The sequence below is a fragment of the Xiphophorus maculatus genome, chromosome 16 (assembly GCF_002775205.1).
Source record: "Xiphophorus maculatus strain JP 163 A chromosome 16, X_maculatus-5.0-male, whole genome shotgun sequence".
NCBI lineage: Eukaryota > Metazoa > Chordata > Actinopteri > Cyprinodontiformes > Poeciliidae > Xiphophorus > Xiphophorus maculatus.
In genome coordinates, this window is record NC_036458.1 from 10114181 (window position 1) to 10141018 (window position 26838).

The 26838-nt window shown below is 42.3% G+C and overlaps 1 protein-coding gene across 2 annotated transcripts in view; it reads left to right on the forward strand.

Moving 5' to 3' along the window:
• adgrl1 (adhesion G protein-coupled receptor L1) overlaps positions 1-26838 on the forward strand; it is a 108011-nt gene that overhangs the window by 59738 nt on the left and 21435 nt on the right. Inside the window, exons 3-10 of one of the 2 annotated variants that reach the window (XM_014469698.2) lie at positions 5732-5945; positions 7152-7261; positions 14270-14284; positions 21351-21558; positions 21749-22013; positions 22927-23254; positions 24155-24454; positions 26236-26339. In XM_014469698.2, the coding sequence (XP_014325184.1) occupies positions 5732-5945; positions 7152-7261; positions 14270-14284; positions 21351-21558; positions 21749-22013; positions 22927-23254; positions 24155-24454; positions 26236-26339 (1544 nt within the window). The remainder of the gene's footprint in view (positions 1-5731; positions 5946-7151; positions 7262-14269; positions 14285-21350; positions 21559-21748; positions 22014-22926; positions 23255-24154; positions 24455-26235; positions 26340-26838) is intronic. The other variant, XM_023348792.1, reaches the window with a different exon arrangement.

Consider the following 26838-nt stretch of genomic DNA (forward strand, 5'->3'; position numbering starts at 1 on the left):
AGGAAATTAGGTCTTTGGCTGGTGCAAATTATAATGGCATATGAAAATGTATGTCATAGATGTTTCTAACCTACCTACACTACTAGCTATTAGTGTTTAAGTTGGGATTTATTTTAAAAATGTATGTGGTAAGGATCACATTTAAATCCGATTTCTGTTCTAGAATAACCCCTCTGTAAAAAAGGACTTCTGGCACTAGTTTTCCTATTTTCTGGGCTAATGGTTACAAATATCAATGACTGCAGCAAAAGACAGTCTGATTACCCCAAAATATAGTTTTCCAGTTAACAAGTCAGCCACAGGGTCACTGGGTTCCATAAGGTATACCTTATTCCTTTTGTGACTTGTAGAACTTTTGACAAATTCCAAGATCAACACTTTCAATCCATCATTATTGAGAAAACTTTCAGAATGGTGCCGTCAAGGTTCAAATATTTGAACATGTTGAAATCAAGGTGTTTTGACATTTGAAACAAAGTAGAGGATTAAATGTTAATTTTCTTACTTTTTATGTTTCACCTTATACGATTCTGACTACTTATGCAGCAAACATACATTGCCAACAGAACATTATCACACCCTTTCTGTTTTAAATTTCTGTCACAATTTAGAATCATGTGAATTTATGTCTTCACATAAATTCTGTTGCCTTTGTTTTTCACAACTTTAATGTCAGAAGGTGTTGTAAGTGATGGGAAAGTGTTCTTTCTGCAATTGACCAGCAGTGCACAGCAGCAGATGGAAGTGAGGAACTTTTATGCCACTCTGACAACACTTCAGCCTGACAACACTTCAGTTACTATGACACTTTCTACGGGATGAGCTGAACCAAAATTGAAATCGGAATGGAATGTAGGGAAAATTTTTATGCCTTTAAAACTGTGACTTTTTAAAAGCTTTGCATGACGTGACACAGACGACCAATCAATCCCTGCTATGAAAATTAAGAAATGTAGGAAAACTTTGAAAGTTCAGAAAAACTTCACACTAACACTAACAAATAAACAGAACAACACTAGAAGCAGTAATCCTCTCTTGAGTTGTATGAAATCTTTACAAGCATTTTTGTTTTTGCACCTCTGTCCAGGAGCATGATATTAATGTGTGGATAATAATGGTGGGGAAAGAAGGAGTGAGTAACGACTAGTCTTGCTTGTGCAAAATTATGTTCTTGTTTAATGGTCTAAGCATCTATCAACCCTCAGGCTTTAATTACTGTGTGAGGATAATGAGTCAAATCCAATCAGTTCTCTCTCTTGCTCTTAATTTGTATGAAGCTTCTACTTTGAAGCCAACCACTTGAAGCTCTCACACCAGCTACCCTGGAGTAACACCAGGCTTCTGTCAGTGGGGTGTGTTTATGCATGTGACCTCTGTCTCTTCCACACCGACACATCCATGCAAATTAGATTGTATAATTGCCTGATTCAATAGTCTCACATGTGACAATTGCTAAGTGTGTATTGCAAATGCTGTGACTCATTTAGATGAGTCACAGTGTGACTTAAAAGAAACTACATTCACCTATACAAATGGCTAGTGCTAAGAAAGAGTCTTTGTCATTTAAGTACTCTGACTGCCAATGCTAAATGGTCAAGTGTGTGTGTGCGTGGGCGTGTAGGCGTGTGTGTTTGAAGAGATTCTGAAACCTTAATGGATTCCTGCAGAGTGAAGGACAATCGTTGCCCATGGCCAGTCCAAGCTTATCCTCTGCTCATCTCATCTCAGCTCAGAGCCAGCCGAATCTCGAGTTAGGCCTCGGGCCATCTGGCTGCCACTCACCACACACTCACATTCACACGCCTACACACACCCCGTCACATGTGAGCACACTTGCGCAAATGTAAACAGTGGAACCCACAGTTTCATGCTCGTTTGAGGATACACCACTTAAAAAAATCTCTGCATAAATATAAGGTGCATCCGTCTTTATTTACAGTGTGAAATCAAACCGTAGTCTTGTAAGTTGTCAGGAAGTGTTTGGACAGGTGTGAAATATGAAGGTGTGAAACCCGACACAATATGGGCAAAGCAGAGATTCGCTCCTGTCTGAAGCAGACAAGTTATCATGGCTGATGCCACCAATAAAGATTAAATAATGGATATCCTCAGATATGGCTAAAAATATGTATTTACCCAATAGATGTCTTAGAAATATGCTGAAAAAAATAGGTTCACAAAATGCTTTGTGTACATGTAAATTACCTCCATAACGGTGTGTGAATTTTTACCAGGCTGTCAACTGGCCAATGACTGCCTATTTTCCTACAGCCTGCTCTTATGCGTTCATGCATTGATAATCATATTTGAGCCATCTTCCAAGGGAAAAAAAAATCAAAATGGACAAAAGCAGTAACATGCAGGTCAGATTTTTATGTAAACTGAAAATTGACAGGAATAACAAAGATTCAAAAATGTTGTTGATATGGTCTGACACAACTGGTTGTGTTTATCTAAACAACTGAATTACAGCTGATTTTCCATTTATTGTTGTTTTGTTAAACTAGCACTTAGAAATGTACTCGTGACCCTCAACAGGTATCCTGGCCCCTCTATTGAATTAGATTTATTTTCTACCATCTACGATTTCTTCATCTTGTAATTTTATTTTAATAAAATAATGTTTTAAAAATAATTTGCTGAATTAGAAGTTAATCTTTTGGACAATTAACTCCTAATGTTGTGTTACCTAGCCATCACAGTGACTGGGACGGCGGCAAAAAAATGGATTTAGAATCGTAATTTGGCCATTGGACAGCCAGCATAATAATGTCACATCTGGAATTACTGACTTTAACAACATTGACTTTGTTTAACAACAAAGAAGACAGTAGCTGCAGTGTACTGTATCAACTCCTTTGAGTCCCACATGTACCTATAAGTACCATTAGTACAAATATTAATATGTGTACGAGTGCTGGTGAAATGCTACTGCCATTCCCAGCGCAAAAAGAGAAAGCTACTGTATGTTGTAAACACAGCAGAACTGATTGTGCTTACTGTCATAGCATTACTACAACTTTTAACGTTATCATTAGCATATGGGATAACAGATGCAATTTAATATATTTACAAGGACTAAATGGATATATTTTAATTAAGTTTAGAAAATTGAATGTGTGTCTGCTTGGACTGACACAGGCATGCGGAGTTGTAGATTCGATGCCCGCTTCTTCAGGCAGTGGGGAAAACTCTTTGTTGATGTTATTAGAGACACCATGTCTTCTTTGCGAATTTATAATTCTTTCAGATTTTTTGTCAGCAGAGTCTCAAATAGGCAGCTTGTTTTATTTTGGGTCATCATTGGATATACAGGTTGTAAAGTTACTTTGAAGATGTTTTTTACTCAACCAGTGAGCTCAAGACGTCCGCACACCTCTACTCCCACAGCCGCTGTGGCTGTGGGCAAAGAGAAGGAGCTTGTGTAGAGTTTTATAGTTTTGTGACATCTTGGGAATTCCAGCTGTGAAACTCCTCCTTTCTAGGAGGTGTCATGAAAATGATGTAGGTCTGAGATTCAGAGTTTTTCTCATTTTATTTTGTTCTCTGTATGTTGCTCCTTCGTTGTTCCTTCCCATGGCTGGGCCCAGCGCTGCTGCTGGCCCTCTTCATTTCTTCCCTCCTCTTGGTGTATTATATGGTTCTAATTGCTGGCCAGCTGTACACTGCTGTGTATTTACACTGCAGGGTAGTTAAGAGAACAAGGCCACACACTGGCACTACGCATTGTAATCCCACTGTGATGCTACAACTCAGAATGTGTGTTTACATGGAGCTGTGTGTGCTTGATTGAAACATGCACACCACTATGTCTGTGTGTGTGCTAATTTGCTTGTGTGGGTTTTTGCATTTGAGTGTGGACTTGTTTGTCTGGCCTCGCCTGCTGTTTGCATCTCCGTGTGCTTTAATTAGTATGCGATTTTTGCATCAAGGCTTTTGTGATTTGGCACTGGCACTGCATGCTGGCGAGGCATAAAAGATCTGAAGTCTTTCTGTGCTAGTCATTCAGCCCAAATAGCTTTAGTTACACAACTGATCTGAAGTCCCTATTGCATAAACAAGTGGCATTTAGAAATATGAGCGAGTCCAATGTGAGTGAGTCATATTGCACAGTTCCATGACTGAAATGACTGACACTGACATTAACCCAGATGGACACTCGTCCCGAATGGACAGCGTATGAAACTTAAGCAGTGTTAGCTCAGTTTCAGGAAGAGAAAGCGGCCTTGCTCTGTGTATTTTAGCACTAACAGTAAAAGGGGAGAGAGGCTGACTCAGTGTCCTTGTCTACTGCCGAGCCTGTCTTACAGGGGGAGGTGCTGTGCAATGAAAGGCTCTGTTTATAAAGAACTTCCGCCTTATTAATGTAGAACTAGTGCTGTCTGTCTAGCTTTAACAGTACGCTCACAGCCAGGTCTGTACGTAGACGTCCTTCCCACTGACATTGCAAAGAGGATCTCAGTCAAAGACGTCTGGTCTTTCAACACAGCGGAGAGCTCTACACCTAATGGCTTCAGATGCAGGTTAAATCCCTAGAACAGGGGTGGGCACTCCTGGTCCTCGAGGGCCGGTGTCCTGCAACTCTTAGATGTCTCCCTGGTCCAACACACCTGAATCCAACAGCTGAATCTCCTCCTAAGTGCAGTCAAGTTCTCCAGAGTCCTGTTAACGACCCCATTATTTGACTCAGGTGTGTTGAAGTAGAGATGCATCTAAAAGTTGCAGGACACCGGCCCTCGAGGACCAGGAGTGCCCACCCCTGCCCTAGAATGTTCTCTTCAAGGAGGGTTAGACATTTCAGGACCATGGACAGAGGTTCTCACATTCACTGTCACGAGATTCAGTTTTAATTTCCAATTTTCACAGTGCCTCTATTTGCATTTGATTTTTTGCTTCCACCTGCACCGCAAAAGATGTTCATAGTCGTTTTGTTATTTTTGTGTGTGTGCCTGATTACATGAGCAGTTAAATGCACGTAGTTATGGAGAGCTGGAGAGACAACGAGTGTCTCTCTCAGAGCCTCTTTGCAGCCCTCTTTCATGCCTCTCAGTCTGGCTCAGCGATTAACCCTGAGTACCTCACTGTCCCATCTGACCCTTTTCCTCTCAGAGCCACTGCAGTACATTGACATTCCTCTGAGTGGGCTGATTACTAGCAGTACGTATGCAAATGACATACAAAGCTAAGGTGAAAGTTTGCAAAGACACTCATTTTCTGTTTATTTATTTTTATTTTTTTCTTGTTCCACTATCACATCCTCTTGAACTCAGGCTGAATCTCAGTGTTCAGCTCCGTTGCATTGTTTAGGTGGAATAAACAAATAATGCAGGAAAGGACACTTTTTTTTCCCCTCTGCGGTGTGGGAATGAGCATCATAAGCTGTTGCCTGGTTGTGTGTAGGAGTTTGTTAACATTTGAAACTCTCACAGTTTGTTTCACAAGTGGTGCCATATCTCACTGGAGAAGCTGGTTTGGCTGCAAACCCCGGAATGCCAATATGTGATCTGTGATGTTCCAAAGTGGAAATGAAATGGCCAGGCTGTGCATTACTACTTGTTGAATGCACGGCATTAATGGATAATTTGTATTTTACATCATTACTTGTTCAACCCGTTCTTGTCAGACACTATATATATAATATTTACAATGATGCTGAATAATAAAAAGCCTTTTGAAGGTTTTAAGGTTTAGTGAATAATCAATAATCCGCGGTCCTTTTTTCCCTTTCCAGCTCTAAGCCGGTCAATGATGCCATTCGGTCTGATGCGCCGGGAGCTGGCATGTGAAGGCTACCCAATCGAGTTGCGCTGTCCCGGAAGCGATGTCATCATGATTGAGACGGCCAACTACGGCCGCACCGATGACAAGATCTGTGATGCCGATCCCTTTCAGATGGAGAATGTGCAGTGTTACCTGCCCGACGCCTTCAAGATAATGTCACAGAGGTAAGTATTGATTTGTTTGGATCTTGTGCATGTGTTTGTGCAGAGTCAGAGCCTGCTATTGGCAGAGGAGACAAGATACTATTTCACAGCATAATCCCTCAAGAATTCCCAGTTTTTCAATGCTGCTCTGCACCGTTTGGGCACCTGCATCTTTTTGAAGGAAATCCAACCCTTTCGGCAAACAAACTATAAATACTTTTTTTTTTTAATAGATGTATAACACCTAAGCTTTCCGTGAAATATTTAGCTCCATGATAGTGTTGGCTCCTATTTAGTTCTGTGTGCATGCATGAGTGGGTGTAAGAGAATGCGTGAGCTTGGGAATTGTTGTTGAAGCGTTTGTAGGGCTTCCCACTGTTGCTCTCCTTGTTTGAGCTCAGCATCTTCTTCCTCTGAGCTCAGATCAATGGGAACCCTCTCCCAGCTATCCATCACACATGTAATGGAGGCAGAGGCTTGGGGGAGAGCGCAAGAGAGCAAGGGAGGAAAGCAGCGGGGGGTGAAGGGGAGTATTGAGAGACTAAAAGAAGGAAAAAGACTTCCAGAAATGATGGGATGATAGAGTGAGTGCAGCAGAGATTTCAGATATGAAGTGAGAAAAAGCCTGCGCAGGGGAGGGATGCTCAAAGCTGGGAAAAGTCCTGTATATCGAGAACCACTGAGTGCATGCAAATGAGTATCTTTTTCTCTCTGTTTATGTTGCTCAGGGTGTGCAGACATGAGAGAGTACGCCGAAATTTGGTTTAGATGTAGAAGTAATGTGCAATTAAGTGTTTCACAAAGTTCGTAGTGTAGAGTATTTGCCTTTAATCTCCCTCACCCACCCGATTTGCCCTTCCCTGTTCTCTCACCTCTAATTGCTCCCACTCACAATCCCCCAGGAGGGGAGGCTCTGACGTCACCCACCCGCTCTCCACCCCGCAGCCCCCCTTGCTTCTCTCTATCCTTGATCCTTTTCCCCGTTTTCCCCTCCCTGCCCGTTTCCCACCTCCCCTCGGGTGTAGCTGTCACATGATCTAGTGTAGTGTGAAATTACTCCCTTCCCTACAATTCCCTCCGTCTTTCTGAGCCTGAAGATGTTTCTTTTATAACCACTCCTCTTTGTCTTTCTTACAATGGCACTCATCATTTTTTATCGCTTTCCCCCTCCTCTCCTTCCCTCTCTCTCTGCTCTCCCCACCTCCCCTTGTCCATCTCATCTCTCAGGTGTAATAATCGCACTCAGTGTGTGGTGGTCGCAGGGTCAGACGTGTTCCCAGACCCCTGCCCAGGGACCTACAAGTATTTGGAGATCCAGTATGAGTGTGTCCCCTACAGTGAGTACTAAGACCCCGTCACCTCCTCTGGCTTCCCCACCCCTCTCACCCCATTCATCACCCCTCCCACCCTTACCTCTATCTTAACCTTAACCCCCCTAGCCCCTCTTCAACTCCTCTCAAGAAGTGACAATTCAGTCACATGCACACACGCTTTCTCTCTCTGGATTTCCTTAACACAATAAAGACAAAACAAGACACACATAAGTCCTCACCTGCTCTCCCTTTCTCTCTGTCTCTCTCTTTCTTCTTACTCTCTGGCACATTGCACAGACACAAACACGCACACGATCACAGAGCACTAAACCTTTTTTCTCCATCAGCAGATTGATGCACCAGTACCTGAAGGGGATTTTCACATGGGGGGAGACTGTCCACCAACACCGGGTCTGATAAGCACTTCACTCACATCTACTGCAAACATGGGGTCAGCCCCTATTGGTGATCACAGCGGTGTAACATACACCGCCCCAAACTCACGCGCTGATTAACCCGGGGGCGTGCTTCTGTCTTTATCTGCTGCCAAACACCTTTGCTGTCCCTCTGATTCTCAATAAAAAGTAAAATTGGGCTCAGTGAGACTCTCAGGCCAAAGGGGGGAGGAGGGTGTGTTGAGTGTTTGCACCACCTCACAGAAAGAAATGTTAACACAAACAGGCAAGGGGCTTATTTTAGAGCACATGACCTGCAGTGCCGCACATTTTACTGTCCCCATGGTAACGGCTGGCTTCCTGGCTGCTCTGCTCAAAAGTCTGAGGCAGGTGTGGGCTGCACAAATCCACACTCACACATACAAAAAATATTAAAAAAAAAGAAATGAAGGGGAGGGATGAACAAATTGCTCTTTTTTCCTCTTACTCTTCCTGTCTGAGTGAGCATCTACACACAGATGAGAGCACACTCGCACAGCCCCAAAGAGCAGACATGGCTGTGATTATATGGTGTTGTGTTGATCCTCGCTCATGTGAAAATCTCCCCTCAGTCTCCCCCTCTCCCTCTCATTTATTATTACGCTCAGCATTGATCCCTTCACTGTGTGCAGGACTGCCTGTCTGAGGGGGGATGGCAGAAGTGTGCTCTACAGAGCAGAAGTGTTTGGCTTTGGGGGTTAAAAGTAATATTTTAGGCTGCGCATGCTGTTTGGTTTTTTAAAGGATGGTTGTCAACTTTTTTTTTTGCAGAAATGAAGGTAGAGGTGAGCCGAGGACTGAGGAGACACCGACCAGCTAACTTCCTTATTCTTCTCTCTACCATTCTCTTCCTCTCCTGCCCTCAGCGGTCACTTTGACTGTTACCCCACACAGTCAGTCTGACTTCTTTTCATGTTTCTCTCTGTTCTTCATTTTCTCACCTTTTCTCTTTACTTTCAATGTGCTTTCCAAAGTCCCAAACCCTTTTTTTATCATCTTTACTGGCATTTATTCTCATTTTTTCTGCCATTCAATTCAATCTTAGTCTTTCTATTCAGTTCTATTTCTTCTTCTGTCTCTGTTGGTTTCTTTTTTTTTCAGGTGGGACAAATCAAATCCAAACAATCGTGGATTTCCAAGGACCCAGTTTACTCTCTGCTCTTGTTTTGCTCAGGGCTTTCTACCCTCTCTTCTTATTTTCTTCCAGGAGTTGTAAACAGCACGGTCACCATCTTCACCAGTCACACTTGTGCAAGTCCTGTAGTGTAGCTTTATATCTATTGTTAACCGAGGGTAACAGTATCATCAATCAGTTGTTCCTGTTTCCTTCCCATCCTGTATCCTGACCTTGCATTATTCTCTTTGACTTTCAAGGGGAGCTTGTTCTCTATCTACCCAGCAATCAAAGTGTATCATGACTTGAGAGCTGCTGACTTGCATTTTTTCCCTTTGTGTTTGTTAAAACCTTTGTTGATTTTGAACAAGCAATGAGCAGCATAGAAAATTGGAAGCTGATCACCATGCGATGAAAGGTTCTTCATGTCTGAGACAAAATACAAACAACCAATATACTCCGTCCTTGTGTCATGCTCTGAATAAGCAAATGCAAACAAAATTGAATTCATATACAGCTCTGGCCGTGGGCTGTTTTTGCATCTGGACTCGTCTAACATTATGAACACGACTTGACGTATTAAAACTCTGAGCTGGAACTTTTCTTCCTGAAGCCTATTCACCATCGCACCATACGCCACTCAACTCGGCCACTTTTAATTACCAGGAGAGGGAGGTGCTCTGCACTCTTCAGTTCTGCCTCAGCAGAGATTTGTCAAGATTAATTGAATTTGCTGCTACTAATCGCTCTGGTAATGCCCCATCGTTCACGTCTGACTGAGAATGCTGGGCACTTGGGTACCATCCAAGTCTGACGCATGTTTTTTTTTTTTTTTTTTTGTTGGTTGTCTCAACAAAAGGGTGAGGAAAGTGATATGTAAAGATTGTGTGTCATAGCACCCGAGATGGTGTGCAGCCAAGTTGATGGCTGAGTGGGATTTTGCATTTGACAGGGTCCTCTGTGTGAGTGGCGCTTGTGTGACACAGGCGCCATGTTGCCAGTCACCTGAAACGGCGAGGTGACAGCAACAGCAGATCTGACACACACAACACAGTGCTGCCGCCTGAGCTCAGATATGACAGCAGAACATGTGTGTAAGGTCGCTGTGAGCGTGGTTGCCTTTGCAAAATACAACAAGTCAAATCATATCTCATTGAGCTAAAAAGCCCTGCAGGAGACTTCCTGCCCTGTAGCATTGTTTCTTTTTTTGTTTGTTTTTTGTTTTTTTGCCATTTGAAACAGAGCAGGAGAAAATGGCTCAACTGAACTCTCATTTCACACTGTCACATCCCGCTGTAGCCTGCTGGATTCCATTAAGAAATCACAGATCCATAAACACAGCTGCAGCATGTGTTTACTGCAGTGAGACGCCCCCACTGCAGTCTTAACGCAGGGTGAATAGTAAACCTGGCCTATAAGGGAGCTCTACCTGTTCCCCCCCTCTCTCAAGAATACAGTGCTAGATCATTATTGATTCTGAGTGGCCTCCTTTAGGGTCATCCATACTTGCCAGGCCAAAACATTTAGCCCTTGTTAATATGCACCGTGCTGGTTGATATACAGCACTGTAGCAACTCTGCTTGCCTTATCGCAATAGTCTCCTGTATTTCATTCAGATTTAGCTACTCTCCCACTGTTTCACTTTATGAAATGGATTCTTCCACCAGAAATGTATTCAGCACTGCCTATTCATTACAAGGCACTGCTTTTTTTGGACACAAAGCTGCTGGAAGTGAGAGTTGACTTGTCGGGAAGAGTTTGTCAGTAGAAAGAATAATAGCATTGTAATATGACAAGTTTTCAGGGAAAGGAGAGGCAGCACTTTGATGTAGCTTAAAATGAAAATCTATTAATATGTATAGGGACACCATCAAGACGTGGGGCTCATAAATGTTTGGTGAGTGAGAAGCAGGAGGCTTCACTCTGGCCTTGGAAAGAGATGACTTTTTTTTTTCTAGGACAGACTGAAACGGGCGAAGAAGAGAAAACAGAGATGGGAGAGGGCAGGAGAAACTGAAGAAGACACACTATCTCTCAGCACTTGGAAGAGGAGACAGAGACGACTAAGTTGCCTCACAGAGCAAAAACATTATACCTGTGTGCAGCCTGCAGTGTGTGTTTCTACTTGCACTCATTGCTGTGGGAGTAATTGATAGGGTTGTGGAGAGCACTGAGCAGAGTGATTAACAGCAGAGAGGGCAGCAACGTATTTCTCAACAGAGCCTGGAAAGAGGAATGCTAAAGAATCAGACAAACAACCAAAGTGGCCTTAATCCAACCTTCAGCTCACTGTGATGACAGTTTGATGAGTTTCTGTCTCTTATTTCTGTTTGTTTGTGCACGTTCACAGGAATGTGTGATGCTGTGCGAATTTGTGTTTTGCGCTCTATTTTTCAGGCAACCAAGAATAGAAGAAATAGAGTCAACACAAGTCTTCCACCTCCCTGATTTTATATTCTTTCTCTCCGCAGCAGAGAAGCAGCTTTATTTCCCTTTCTCTCTCTGTCTACATGCCACTGCAGTGTATCACCCACCATTTCCACCACTTGAAAAATATATTCCTAGTTGAGCTTTTAGAAAATTGCGTTCCGTTTTCTATTTTATAAGGGCTGTGGACACAAACTGGAATAAAGCGGAAAACCTCTGCAGTCAGCATTTTTTGCTCAGACATGGAAAAATACTGCTTCCTTTGCCCTGCAAAAGTATTTAGACCCGCTAGATTTGTTTTATATTTTGACAAATTTAAAATGAGCTTTGCCACTACAAAGCTTACTTTTTTATTAATGGGGTTTTATATAATAAACAAAAGAAAATGCTTAATGGTGAAGTGAAAGAAGAGTCCTACATAAGTTACTTTTTTTTCACAAAAAAATGTCTGAAAAGGACACTTTGTTTCCTCTTGATTCAATATTTTGTAGAAACACCATTACAGCATTTACACCTGATCTTTGGACCCTAGCCTCATAAATATGCTTTAATCTAAGCTTTCCCTTGTAGCACTGACAGCATGTTTAGGTTCGCTGTAATCCACAAAGGGGAGCTTTGGCCGTAGAATCAATTATTTTACAGACTTTTGCAGGTCTTCTCACAGTATTGCCCTGGATTTATCTCCATCTGTCTTCCCTGATCATCTCTGACTAGCTTCCCCATCCCTGTTGAAGAAAATGGTTGAGACATGTAATGCTCTCCTTGCCCAGAGCCAAGATGATGGGTTGAATGGCATTTGTGAGGTATTCATAGGATATCTATTTATAACCTAACCCTGCTTTAAACTTCTCCACAACTTCATCTCTGGCCTGTTTGCTTTGTTGTTTAGTTTAAATGTTCACTAATGCCGTCTGAAAGAACTCTCACAGTTTCACAGAAAAGATTGATTTATATTGCGATTTAATTACTCACAGGTGTACTTTATCTTTTAATTAGGTGACTTTGAATGCTGTGTTGAATATAAGTTATGAGATTATATTAAGGCTTTCTGACACTAATAAGAATGCAAGCCAAAATATTCAGAGTTTTAGTTGTTAAAAATTAAAACTTTCTTTCCATTTCACTATTTTGTACTTATTCATATTGGTGTGCCACTTACAGCCCCAATTAAATACACTGAAAGATTGAAATTTGCAGCACGATAGAATGAGAAGAAAAAAAATCAAAAAGGGTATGAATACTTTTGCAAGGCACTGTTTTGTTTTAACTCTCCCAAATGACTGAGTCCAGTGGACCCCCTTCAACTTCCTCCACAGCTGGGTTCTTCTGGATGAAAGTTCTGGTTGCTAGCACTAGTCATTAAGTCAGTCACTCCCTGTTCTAACCTTGGAAGTAATGACTGCACTCACAGTTGGGGGGAGGGGACATGACGTGTTTTTTGTTTGTTTGTTTTTTTCCCCCCCAGCTAACAGTTTCACAGGATTTGCAGTCTTGCTTTCCTGTCCTCACCCTTCTACAGTGAAATTGGCTCACAGTCTCCTGGTCTTGGAGGTTGTTTGTCCAGTTTGATCTTGGCGTGAGATGATAAATGATCCATGTGGATGGTGATGCTACTCATGCCGGTGCCAAGGTGCAGGGCCGTCTGCTGCTAATGGTTCTTTCTTCCCTTTTCTTTTTAACCAGATACTTCTTTTATTATATATTTTTTTTGTCAATTTCTCCTCCTTCCTCTCACTTTTTCACTCTGTTGACGGGCAACCCTGAGAGGTGTTGTGACAATCCCACAGAAATCCCTGAGATGTGAGACTTCCCATGACATATACACCACAATCACGCTCACAGTGGGGATCCGAGAGCCATGTGACTTTTGACAAGTCTGTTCTTGGAGAACGCGGATCCACTTGCACACAGCACTTTTGCCTGAGCAAACACGGAGGAAAAGTGGGTGCAAGCGCTATAATATAGAGGGCGGAGCTGGGATTTCAGCACATGCATCTGGTAGTCCCCAGCTGACATGGATGGATATCGAGGGACCCCGGACTTTACCTGTTTGTGCCAGCTGAGGCCTCACTGTGATTCAGCACACCCAGCTATTGATTTGTGTGTGATGAGCCTGCTGCTGTAGACATTTCTCTTATCCCTTTCTTGTTTTTACCCACTTCCCATCACCCCCACTCCTAACTTTGTCTCTTGGTCTATCTGTGTTTCTGAGGCGTTCCACTCTGTCAAGCCCTCCCTTTCCCCTTGTTGTTTGTTCTCTATTGCTTTGATGAGCTGGTCTCGGCCAGGCAAGCCAGCAGCTCCCCACTGATTGGATGGTCGATGGGTTGTGTGTTTTCTTTTTTTTTTTTTTTTGCTAGCTTCTGTGGCAGGCGTCTCTGGCTCTATAAATCAAGTAAGGCCAGAAGAAGCTCTTAAAATGAAATTTTGACGTAGACTATGGAGATGAAGGAAGCAAAACAGGCATGTTAAACTCTCAGAAGACAACTGGTCACAGATAGATAGCTTCATCACCACCTTTCCATCTGCCATTTTTCTATCTCTTGCTCTGTCTTTCTCTCCATTTTCTTTTTTTTTGCAGCTGAAGAGAAAAACGCTGTGATGCTCTCCGTCGGTTTCTCTCTCAGACAGGTTCTTGGAGCTGCGCTTTCGGCACAAGAGGAAATTGGGAGGTGGGGTGGGGGTGTTTTGTGGTAAGACGGGGCTGAGAGTGTGTGCTATGGGTGGATTGTGTTGTTGAGGGGTTATTGATAAATGTGAAAGGAAATGGAAAAGGATTAAAACCCAGGTCAGGCCATTTTGCCCCTTCTCATTTTCCATTCAAGCCATCCTTTATGTGAGTAGCCAGCCATAACGCAGAGCGATAACTTGCTTTAAAAAAAAAAAAAAAAACAGAGCGTGAGAGAAAGGACAGCGTTTTATTTAATCTCAATTTTCTCTTTTTTCCTGCATCTGTTTTTCCTTTCATTCTCTTTCCTTTCCCTTTCTTCTTCTTCCTGTCTCTCTATATTATCTCTCTGTCTCCTTCTTTCTCCTTTTTTTCCGATGCTTGAATAGAAGTGGATCAAAAAGGTAAAGTCCACAATGAACATAACAACCACAGTTCGCCCCTTCCTCCCTCTTCCTTCTCCTACTCCCTCTACCTCTCCTCCTCCCATATTCCTTCCTAACCCTGCACCCTGTGTAGTGGTCATGTTTGATGTTGATATCCCTTCCTCTTCTTTCTCGATCTCTAAACGCCTCCTCTTCCCTTTCCTTTCTACTTTGACGTGTAACCAAAACTCTAAAATCCCTCTAGATTTCCTCCTTGGTTTTGATGGCAACACCCTGAATACCAAAACACACCCACACATGTCAATTATCACACAAAAAAGCATAATGGAAGGTCAGCCCAGTGTCTATGAGAGATAAACGAGAAAATTACCTCACACATCTGTCTAAAGTTACACACAACATACATAATTAAATTTTCTATGGTGCCAAATCCATCCATTTCTGATATTTAGATTCATCTTGCTGCTATTTCCTCACACAGTTTCTAATAGATATTCCTCATGATTCAGATTTCACAAACACATTTTCCAACACTCTTTCCAGATTGATCTGTCCCTGCAGATTTAAGAAAAAAGACAATCACCATCTTCAATTACATTACTCGACCGCTCATTTTCTCCATGTTGTATATCTTTGCCTCTATTTTTTAATTTTCCAGGACCAACATTAAGTCTGTTGTTTTTGGAAACCTCAAGGGAAACTGTAGTGTTAGGATAACTCAGTAATTAGACAAACTTGCTTTCATATTATTGTTAACAGCATCCCATTTTCAGGTACTTCAGCGTCCTTCTCTCATTCTGTCCATATTAATTCTTTTGAAATGATAATTACCACATTTGACTACCTCGCTTCCACTTCCCACCTACTTACAGCTCATCTTTCTATGTTGTGTTTTCCATCCTTCCTTTTAGTTGCTCTCCCTCTCTTCAACTTAATTGGTTTATCTCTCAGATTACACCTGGCCATTATAAAAAAGACCACAGGCTCTTTGAAGATGTTTTCCTCTCTTTCTCCTCCTTTCTTTAACCCAATCCCCATTTCTGATTTATTTATTGTAAGCACATATGTGCCCCCTTGTAGCCCTTCACACCTTAAACCCTTTTCTTCTTCAGTGTCCATCTCTTCTGGTTCCTCTTGTGTCCAAGAAGAGAAGCGGGATTGGGGGGAGGGAGGTGTATCCTCTATAGGGAGCCCTTCAGCTTCATGTAATGGCTTCTCTGATGCTGCCTGAGCCGAGCCAAAGCACTTTTAAAGAGCTCCAATCAGCACCTCAATCACAGGATTCTCAAAGTGCAAAAGATAGACTTGACCCTGTGCAAGGTCAAGGCAACAATAGTTGCAGATATTTTTAGCTCTCCAATGAGCCCCTACTCTCCCCCCCAGGACCTCACCCCTTCTACCGTCTCCGAACCCCTTACTCACATCAGTGCCCCTCTCAGCTGTCCTCCTGCCTTGCGCCATAGCTGGATCCATACACTGGAACAATTAAAGTCTCATTGCAGTTGTCGTCAACTGGTTTATGGACTCCTTTGTCTGTTCTTGTGTTTGTGGCTTTTATTAACATGAATCATTATCTCCACGTTCTTCTCCCACCGCAAGCGGCTATTTCAGCTCATTTTGTTTGTGCTTGTAGTGAAGTAGGAAGCTACGAATCCCTGTTCCTCCTGCTTTCACCTCATCTAGCTGATTGTATTTATTTACCATGCTTCCTCCCAGCTTCCTCCCACTAACACTCAAAGGAAAACCTTTTTTCCTTTGTCTGCACTCCAGCCCATATTAATCTTCAGACATTCCCCCACTGGTGTTGAATGTTTTTTGTTTTGTTTTTCTTAATTTGCTTAAATGACTTTTGTTTTCTGTTATTAGTAAAATTAACCATTCCTAGTTGATTTGTGGAATGACAAAGTGTGTATCGGGATGATGTTCAACTTTTGGTTATGATGTAACAATCCAATGAACTGCTGTCAGCCTACCTGCTGTCAGTCCATATCAAGGCTACGCCACCAACAGCTGCCTCTCCCATCCCATCACTTCTTCTGTCCCTTTTCTCACCCTTCTCGCTGACAGTCTACCAGTGCCCAAATCGTCTCTTTATCAGTGCTGGCAGGACAAAGTACTGTTTCTCTTGCCTCAATTTGTTTATTGCTAAGGCAAAAAAGGCAAGAAATTGAATCAGTATTAGAACACTGTTGACAATCTCTGTATTATCATAAAGAATTTGGATGAGGGAACATGCAGAACAAAGCAATGACTCAAATAAAAGGCTTTCTATGTGTCATTTCAAAAAGTGCGAGGAAATAAGTGAGAAAACAGAGTACTGTGTGACAGAAAAAAATACAAAGAGTGGCTGTGAATGGAAAAAAAGAGAGAACACACAGTTGCTATAGAGACGAGGAGTCTGGCAGCATCCCCTCATTAGGAATGACCCACCACACACAAGCACAGTCATGTGATCGAGGCAGTGCATACACCCATTTTTTGACGTAGAGAGATAGGGAAGACGGAGGGGGTGCACAGTGTACATGTAAAAGTCAATACAATTTTAAAGTTGGGGAAGAGAGAGGCGAATGAGTGAGTGAAGCAGGTGTAGATGAATTTGAGATGAATATGAAACACAACCAGTTTAGGAGACTCTCTGCAAACACAGAATCTCTGGAAGACTTGGAGCAGGAGTGAGGAAAGGAGGAAGCTAAAGTTACAAACAGGAAGGCTTGTTGATGCTCCCCCACTCAAGCCTTATCCAGAATACAGTACGTTCCTCTGTTGTTGTCTGTATCTTCACCCAGTAGCCATGTCCCTATCAACTTTCATGACATTCAGACTCAGCTTCACACAGAGGTAGATAACATTTTGATTTCAAAGGATACTGTTTTCTGTTGCTGTCTGCTTTTGGTCTCAGTTAAGGGTATTCTCTGGGGTGAATGTTTGGGTTGATAAAGCTTTAAAACTTGCCTCTTCCGGCATCTGGATGGTGTGTTTTTGCATGCATTGTCTAAGAATGTGTGTGTCCCAGAGTGTATGTCTGTTTATGTTTATGCTGTATTGTGATTTTACTCCTAAGACCTGACCCAGTATAGTCTAAGAGGAAGAGGAAACACAATGGGAGTCCCCCTCCCCCTTTCTTTCCTTAAATATCTCTCTTCTTCTGTCACTCTTTATCACTCCTCAGAAAATTAACTCACTCCTAATTCTAATTTCACAGGAAATAACCTATTTACTCTCTTTTGCTCCACTCCCCCTTCTCTTCTTTTTTGTACACAACAGAACATTCTTACATTCCTCTTACTGCTTTCTTCTCTATTTCTTCTTTCCTGTGTCTCTAAACTGCAGACACGCATGCAACACAGACGCACACATTAATCAACATCAAGATACACGTAAACACACCAATCCGTGAATGAATTCCAGCACATGGCATCAGAAGAACACCATACACTCATGCACGCCCATTAACTGTCTAAGCATAGATGCAGGTTAGCTTGACATGCTCCATTCTGCCCCCTGCTGAATGCTTACTGCATATGCCAGTAACAGGTTGGGGATTCAATTAGAGCAGCATGCTCACAGCAGTTAGTTCTATGAGTAGCACCACTGCAGTCTGGACTGGACTGGGCAATCGCATTGGCCAGAAGAACCCTCAGTTTCTTGTAGATGGAACAAAAATAAAAGGAAAAACAACAAAAAAGGAAAAGCACAGCACTTAAGAAATCTACTGCCAACCATTGGCAGGGGGTGTTCAGATCATCAAAGTGGAGCATTAGCCATCACCAAGATGCTGTCACATCAAATTTGAAAACAGCATGGACTGCAGGCAACAGCCAAAATGAAAGGTCTAAATTTAGCCGAAAGCTGTCAGTGTTCACTTTTACCGGTCGATCACAAATGGATGCTAAACACTAATGGGAGGTTTTTGCTGTCATTTTCAAGAAAGTTCTCAGGCTTTCATCGCTTCATACTGGAGCCTCGTTTATTGACAAGTTAAAGCTGACCTGTGCCTGGGAAAGGAATTACAGAGATAAATAGTCAATTATTACGGCAGCATTTCCCAGTATGTGTGGTGGTAATTGGCAGGCTTGAGTACGATAGCTACAGCCTGCATTTTAATCCCTGATAAGGTAAGTTTCATTAGTCATTTGGCCGGTTTAGGGTAAAAAAAAAAGTGTTGTGTGTGCTTCATGATAGCTTCACTGAAATGATCATGACTCCCAAGATTTCCATCCGTAGCCAAAGAGGAATTAATCTATTTATCTATCTCACATAATCCCAGATGGCTCTACGGAAGCTAACCTGCTTGAGCCAGACTAGGATAATGCCTAATCTCAAGACTTATGCCTAATGCTTAATGCCTTATTCCTAATACCTCATTCATTCTGTGGTCATAATAGCCTCTTGTACTATACGTCTCTGCAGCCAGAGTTTGGCTGCTCTGGCTTCCTGCTGTTAAACACTTCACAGTTACAATTGGAAGGGAGGCGAAGCAAAGGAAAGCCAAGAAGAGCCGGTAAACAGGAAAGCAGCCGGGAAAAGCTGGGGAGTGCAGGTCAGACTTAATGAAGCCCCCCAGGCAGGGTTTGTAGGATGTGAAGCGTGGCCACTCTTTCTGTTTGGCATGTGAATGTATGAATAAGAGTGTTTGTGTGAGTCTCAAGGTCTGTGCATACAGCTTAGACACCACTGATGAGCCCCTTTGACACCGATCCAACCCTGCCACTAGTTCATTAGAATAAACCAATGTGCAATGATTGTAGGGGAAGAGGTGGAGGAAGACAGGAGGGGGGTCGTGGAGGAGCAAGGCTGATAGTCTCTGCTGGGCTGTTGTATTAGTGAACTGATGAGGCCAAAAGAGTACAGAATACAACCTGTTTGGTACAAGGAAAGGGTTTAGGAGCAATATGTCACATAGTACTATAGTAGTAAAGTATTTCAGGTTTAGGCTAAATTTATTAGTTAAAGTTTTATTTTGATTTTATTATGTTCTTCATGCACCAGAATACACTTTGCTTTTATGACATATTTATCCTAGATTACATTTAAACATTTGATAGAAATATTGATGTGTTTTTTGTTTTAGGTAATTGGAAATAAAGTGCTACTCTTTATACTTTGACTTCTATTTTGCTGTAGCTCAATGCCTGCATTGAAAATGGTAAAACATTGTACTTATTTTGTTGATAGAGAGTAGGCTTGTATGTTTGCTTTTTTGCGTCCTTCATACTACCTTGAGGCAAAGTGTTGCTTATGGGTCACCTAAATACCAAGCCTTTTTACTGTTTATTTAGCTATTTACAGTACCATTGTACTTTTCAGGGAGTGTCCTACTTGTGTTGGTCGTTTTCCACTTATCCACTTATTTTATCCTCAGCAAAAGGAAAAAAAAGAAATCACCCATTTGAGCCGTTCTTTAAAGTATTTAACCCTCTAATAATTTTCACAATTCAGTCACTCATAATTACATATTCGGAGCGAACACCTTAGCCCGTCTCAATACATTCAAGTAAACATTTTGGTCCGACAATGGAGCATGACAAGCCTCCTGTTCGTGAGGAGTCTTTATTCAGTGTTTGTTTGTGCCTGACTGATTAGATTCCTATTTGGCTGGCAGTCTCAATCCCTGTTGGACCCTTCAGACAGAGCAGGCTGATTCCTAGGAGACCAAGCAGCACAGATCACCAGCCACTACCAGCAGCAGCAGCACAGCAGAAAACACAAAGAGAAAGCTGGATTTCTGGGAGCCTTGATTTACTCCTCCGTCCTCTCTGTTGGGATTCTCCTCCTCTGCCAGAATCCATGCAATATTCAAGACAGTTTGAGCCTAGACTGATCCATCACTCAAACGGTTACAGTTTGACAGGATATGTACTGTACGTGTGTGTGTGTGTAGGTTTGTGTGCGGAGATGCTTGTGTGGTATCCCTGTGTGAATGGCAACAGTCTGCTTGCGATTTCGTTTGTGCTGTCTGCGTCCAAATGTCCCTGCAGTGTCTAATTAGTTCAGGGATGCGTTCAGTCATGAGGTGACCAGCAGGTGTCTGGTTCTGCTGCAGCCGTGAGCCCCCGAGACACGCAGATAAACTGGTAATGGAATACATGGGGATCATTCAGCTGTTTTATTCTGTAATGCTTCCAATTCTGATACTCCCTTGACCCTCACTACTTTCTGTTGCTGGGACCACTGTGATGTCAGAGTGCTGTGGATGCCCACAGGTTTCCTCATATATAACCTGACACGCCCGTTGGATCCCTTGGCAGCATCTCTCGCACCCAGGGACACACAACATCAGACAGCCAATTTACACCAGTCCCCAGTGGATGACCTCCACCAGTCCAAAATAGACGACGTCTCTGTGCAGTGTGTTTATGTGTCTATTTGTTGGATGGATTCTCCAACTTTTTTGTTGAGCTTCAGTGTCTGTTTGCGAGTGGGATTGCTGTTTGTGTGTGAAGCTGAGTCGCAGTTGCAGAGGAAGGGGAAGCTAATGCAACCTCACATCTTTACCCCAGAATGAGCTGGGGGGGTTTTTGTCTTGGAGGCATTACTCTTGACTGAGATCCAAATTTGAGTTCTAATAAAACAATCTCCACAATAATTTTTCTTCTAACACCCAGGTGCAGAGCAAAGAAGCAAAGGCCTTTTGAAAGAGAAAATGCACAATCAAAAAAAAAGTAGGCCAAGATAAATTAAATTAGCGACTACATCTAAGCAGTGACTGCAGCCAGAAATCTCCCATTCATCATATTCAAATGTTTTTCGAACACAATGCTCAAGTTCTTCAAATGAGCTTTTATGTGTTCCCTCATTTCAAATCTGATAATGTTCACCACCTATTTCCATCTCTCTCACCCATTCTCCAGCTATTCTATAGTCTTTTCATTTCTATACTTGCTTTTATCTACTCAGAGCTTTCTCTTTAGCCTTCACAATCTCTTTATCCTGCTTCATATTCTAGTCATTTCCCCCATTTCTTTTCTCTCTCTTCCTCACCTACCATCTTCATGATAACTGTCATAATTGCTATGCCTTGTTTTCATTTTTCCCTCATTCTTTTTTGTTTTGTTTTGTTTGTTATTTTACTGCTCCTCTCCAGTTTTTGTGTGCCCTGGGACGTTGCTGCGGGTGCAGGTGCCCAGCTCTCAGCAGGAGGCAGAGCACCAGGCGGGGGCATGGTGTAAGGACCCTCTGCAGTCTGGGGATCGTCTGTATGTCATGCCCTGGACCCCCTATCGCACTGACATGCTGTATGAGTATGCCTCCTGGGAAGACTTTAAACAGAACAGAGCCACGACTACCTACAAGTGAGTGCATCTCCCACTGCCTTGGATGATCAAATGGCATCTGTTGCTGTATTGATTCATTGGCTTTTGATGTGGATATGGGTAGGGATATCAGAATGGCCCCACTGCGGGTTCTGCATTGTACTGTGCCACATACATTGGTTTGCTAATCATCTTCGTCTCTTTTTTTTCTTCTTTTTTTTTTTTGCAGGTTACCAAACAGAGTCGATGGCACAGGCTTTGTAGTCTATGACGGTGCAGTATTTTACAACAAAGAACGCACAAGAAACATTGTCAAGTATGACCTGCGTACACGCATCAAAAGCGGTGAAGCCATTGTCACAAACGCCAACTATCATGACACGTCGCCGTACCGCTGGGGAGGGAAGTCGGACATTGACCTCGCCGTGGACGAGAATGGCCTCTGGGTGATATACGCCACTGAATCCAACAACGGACGACTGGTGGTCAGCCAGGTGGGAGACCAGTGGTGCACCGCGAGGAAAGAGATATAGATTGCAAATGTAGGATTAGATTATCCAGAAATTTCATCTGAGTGGTCTGGCGAATCGTCAATACAGAGGAATAACTTTCTCTGAGATTACAAGCCCCGCACCGACAGATGAGATCAGGAGAGGCTGCTGTCTGATAAAAAGAGCAGTATAAATATAATCAGAAATATTTTGGGTCACATTGTAAATCCCATCATATGAAGAAATATCTTTGCTAGCAAGATTAGTATTTGATTTATTTTACATTGCATCTGGTCTACAAAACAAATCATTTTGACTTTGGAGATATTATGACCTAAAAAGATGCGCTTCATCCTCGATAATACCAGGATGCATCGCTTTTTCTTTGTTTGTAAAATTATCTCAAAATGGGATCCCTCAGTGAAGAGTTGGTTTAGTATATATTACTATTTTAATATAAGTTATTTAATTTGTTTGTTTTAAAACATATAAGTCTTATCTCCTAAAGAGCTCAAACAAATAAATCACTAACCTGTGGCAAACGTTTAAGCTTACTGAGATTGAGTTACTTTGGAAAGAGAGTTGTCAAACATTTGAATCTTTATATGTGCAAACTGGACACATCTCAAACTCTGGAGCTGTAATTGCAGCAAAAGATGGTTTCACAAAGTATTGACTCAAACAGGGTAACTATATAGACGTGGTCTGTAGATTTTTAAATGTGAAATCCTAAAAGTTCAATGCCTTTTCCTTTCATATCGCAATGAGACACTTCTTTGTGTTGATGTATTATGGAAAATCCCCTAAAAATACATTAAAGTTTGTGTTTGTATCGTCACAATATATATATTTTTTAAAACGCTGTAAAGCTCTCTGACTAACTACTTAGTCTTTTTAATTTTCTCTGCACCCGCAGGTTAACCCTTATACGCTACGCTTTGAAGGCACCTGGGAGACGAGCTTCGACAAGAGGATGGCATCCAATGCCTTCATGGCTTGTGGCGTTCTGTACGCGGTGCGCTCAGTCTACCAGGACGATGACAGCGAAGCAGGCGGAGACCTGGTGATGTATGCCTACAACACCAATCGTGCGCGTGAGGAGCCGGTCAACATCGCTTTTCCGAACCCCTACCAATATGTATCCTCTGTGGACTACAACCCTCGAGACAACCAGCTGTATGTCTGGAATAACTACAACGTGCTGCGCTACCCGCTCGAGTTCGGGCCACCAGACCCCACCACTGGTGAGCAATGATTCCAAGGAAAGCATATGGTGACATAATGTGCTATGATGGAATCGTTAACCAGGAACTTGTGCTTTGTCTCGCAGACAGTTTGTTCAAATTTGTAAAATGCTCTTTCAGCAACAGCTTAAATATTTTAGTCTGCACCACATGCTATTTCTTTTGATCTGAGAAACTCTTCAGATGGTGCATGTAAGATATGCTTCTTTGAATTTCGAGGATTGCAAATTATCCACCAGCGTGTTAGTAATAATATGGAATAGCTTTTTTCTCATACGACTGCTGTGGCACCTCATATCAAGTTGAATGTGTCATGAATAATGAAAAAGTCATCACCACCTGATAAACTGGAATGTCAAAAAGGGTGTGGCATGCTGCTTTTCGGCAGTTCATCCGTGTGAGGGGACGGCTGCGATGTTCTGTGAGTCTGAGCTGCATACAGACAGGCAAGAAGCTGAGATTAGGCGTAGAGAGAAACGAGGTGGAGATGAGCAGGCGGCAGCACTCGCAGAGCCGCATGCTGACTCTGTGTTTGATCTGCTAGGATTTTGTAGTTGTGATGTGTTGCTTTCATCTTCACATTAGGTTTGGTTGTTAGTGATGGTGACTTCTCTGATGCATTTGATAAATTATTAATTTATCTCTGAATTGTGATGATGCTGTTCTCCCCGGCGCCTCCTTTCTGCTCTGCAGAGTTTCTTTGAGAAGCTTAAAAAATAGTTTGTCACCCCGGTTATGGAGTAACTGCTTTTTGAACTAAGCTTCTGAGGAACATCTTGCATTCATATGTCCTTCGTTTCTTAATTTCCTTGATGTATAATTTGTTGTTTGATTTCTCACAAATGATCAACAGCCTCTATTAAGACGCAAACTCTCTGTTACCACTCAATTTACTCTCAGGCCCTCTGACCACCACCCAAGTGACCCCTACTCCACCATCAAGAGCTTTCACCTCCAGTGCAAGTCCCTCTACCGTACGACCTCTGGCCCCCACCTCACGCCCTATCGGTTCCATTAACAAGCATCCCGATCTGCGTCCAATCACAGCCACTGTACCTGTCACTCGCCGGCCACCTCCTCCTCCTGCTCCTCAAGGCCCAGATCGGCCTTTTTGTGAAACTAAGCTCATTCGGGGAATCCAGTGGCCAACCACTCAGCGAGGGGAAACTGTGGATCGTCCCTGTCCTAAAGGATCTTTGGGTAAGGATATCAGCATGTAGCTCTTCTGTTTAAAATGCACTCATACTGCATTTTAAATGGCAAGGAATTCATTGTATTTAACTGGGATTTTATAGACCAACACAAGGTAGATAATAATTGTGCAGCAGAAGGATACAGGTGCTCAAACTTTCCCCCCAATTAATATCTGAAAAGTGGGTCATGCATCTACAGTATATTCAGCAATTCTAAAAATTTATTTTTTGCAAGCTGAGTTAGGTTGGACAAATACAGATGGCCTCACATTTTCTTGCAACAAAACGTCAATTGTTTTTAGTTGGGTCATTGTGATATGTGAATATGATTTGATGTAAACCATTTTATTGTGATTTTGGCTGTATACCTGGGGTGTTATTCAGCTGGAAGGTGATTAACACATTTTGCAGCTTCTAGTTTTCTTACAGAATTCAGCTCCAAACTGTATAAAATTTTTCAGATTTATACTTTAAGCTGGTGTGTCACATACGAGCCTTATAAATTCCATTAAAGCTTGTGGTTTTAACAGGGTATGTACACTGTATGTTCTTGCACACTTCCGTTTTAAATTTTCCCATAATGCATATATCCCATCTTTGTAAGTCCTTGTGCCGTATATATTCTCACACATTCCCAAGCCGTCAGGATGTTTGTGCTCTCCTGCTTGTTTTTTTTCCACTGCTACCTCCTTCTGTCCCCATGCTGGTCCCACCAGTGTGCGCCGTCTCTGAGGACTCACAGATAAAAGCTCGTCCTCCATAAATGAAAGGCTCATCTCCCACAGAAACAGAGCTGATTGAAAGTGGCACATAATGAAATGAAAGGCCACACAACACGGACATCACTTTCCTCCGTATTATTTGCCATACTTTCAGACATCTAGCCTTCAAAAACAAAAAGAAATCAAACAAAGAACGATATCTCACTCAGTCTTCCTCTCGAATTGTTTTTGTTGGTTTTTTGATGTTATCTTAATTTTAAATTAGCAGCAGATGTAATTGCTCATCATGAATCAGTTCTGTGATCGATAAAGGAGAGAATGAGAAAGTTGAAAAGAGAAAGAAGCAAATCAGCAGGCGAGAGCGAGAAAGAAGCAGATAAAACAAAACCACATCTGCTATGATCCCTCTATGACTACGAAGCATTGCTCCATTATCTCTATCATCTATGCTCGTCCAATTTGCTTCCCTCTTTGTCCTATGTGGTAACCGTCCTCTTCTCCTCCGCCTTGTCTTTGTGACTTGATGTTGGGTATTTGTGTTAGCAGCAGCAGCAGATAGACCCCTCCCTGCTTCTGTCCCTGCATGGTGTCCTTCCTCTGAACCCTCGCACTGAGCAAAAACACCAGAGTGGAAATGAGATTCTGCGGAAGGCGCACACTTCCATCAGGTGTTTTTATTCGACAGTGAGGAATCATACCTGATATTCTTTATGTGTGACTGTGTGCAGAGATGAAATATTATGTGAAGGTACAAGAATACAGTAGGCCCCCCTTCGTCTTTCCTCCTGTGTTCACTGACTTTATCGTCTTTTTTAACCTTTTTCCATTCAGTCTCATTTCTCTCTCTGTTTTCCTCTTCTTCCCTCCTTCTTCATATTCATCTTCAAACACTTTGAGTATTGCATATTTAAATTTAATTGTGTTTAATTCTGCTAGGCTAAAACTATCACAAGCTCTCTTTGTTCATCCCTCTCCTTCACACTGTCCCCTTTAATTGCAGTCACCTAATGCTTATTATCTCTCCATTCCCCTCTACCCGTCTTCCTCCTACCTGCCTTTTCTCCAGGCATTGCTTCTTTCCAGTGTTTGGCGGACCAGGTCATTTGGAACCCACGGGGTCCTGACCTGAGTAACTGCACCTCCCCATGGGTCAACCAGGTGGCACAGAAGGTGAGACCCAGAGCCACATCCCTGGTCAGAGGTCTGTCCCTTTCTTCTGCCCTTCTCCCCTGGACACCTTCCCTGTCCACACATGATAAAACATTAACATACATCCAAGGCTGTCCTGATTAAAATAGAGGTCTTTTATTACAAGGCGTGTGCTCATGGTGATTAATTAATAATTTTTTTTCACCCCACAAATATAATTAGATTAATGCTAGCCTGCATTTGTTGCAAAAAAGCCCCCAAGACTCCTGCAGTTTCACAATTCTTGCAAAGTTTGGCTCACATTTACTGTAAAACACGACACATAAACCTTTTTTTCTGCCTGGTCTTAAATCAGAATAAATTTGCCTGTCACGTAAGAATTCAAGTTTGTTTGTTTTTTTTTGCTAAATGATAAATAAAAGTGAGAATTTATTGGCATGTTTATGTTCAGATGTTTATGTAAATCTTATAAGAATTCCTATTTGCAATTTCCAACCCTGCTCACAAATGTGAGATCAGG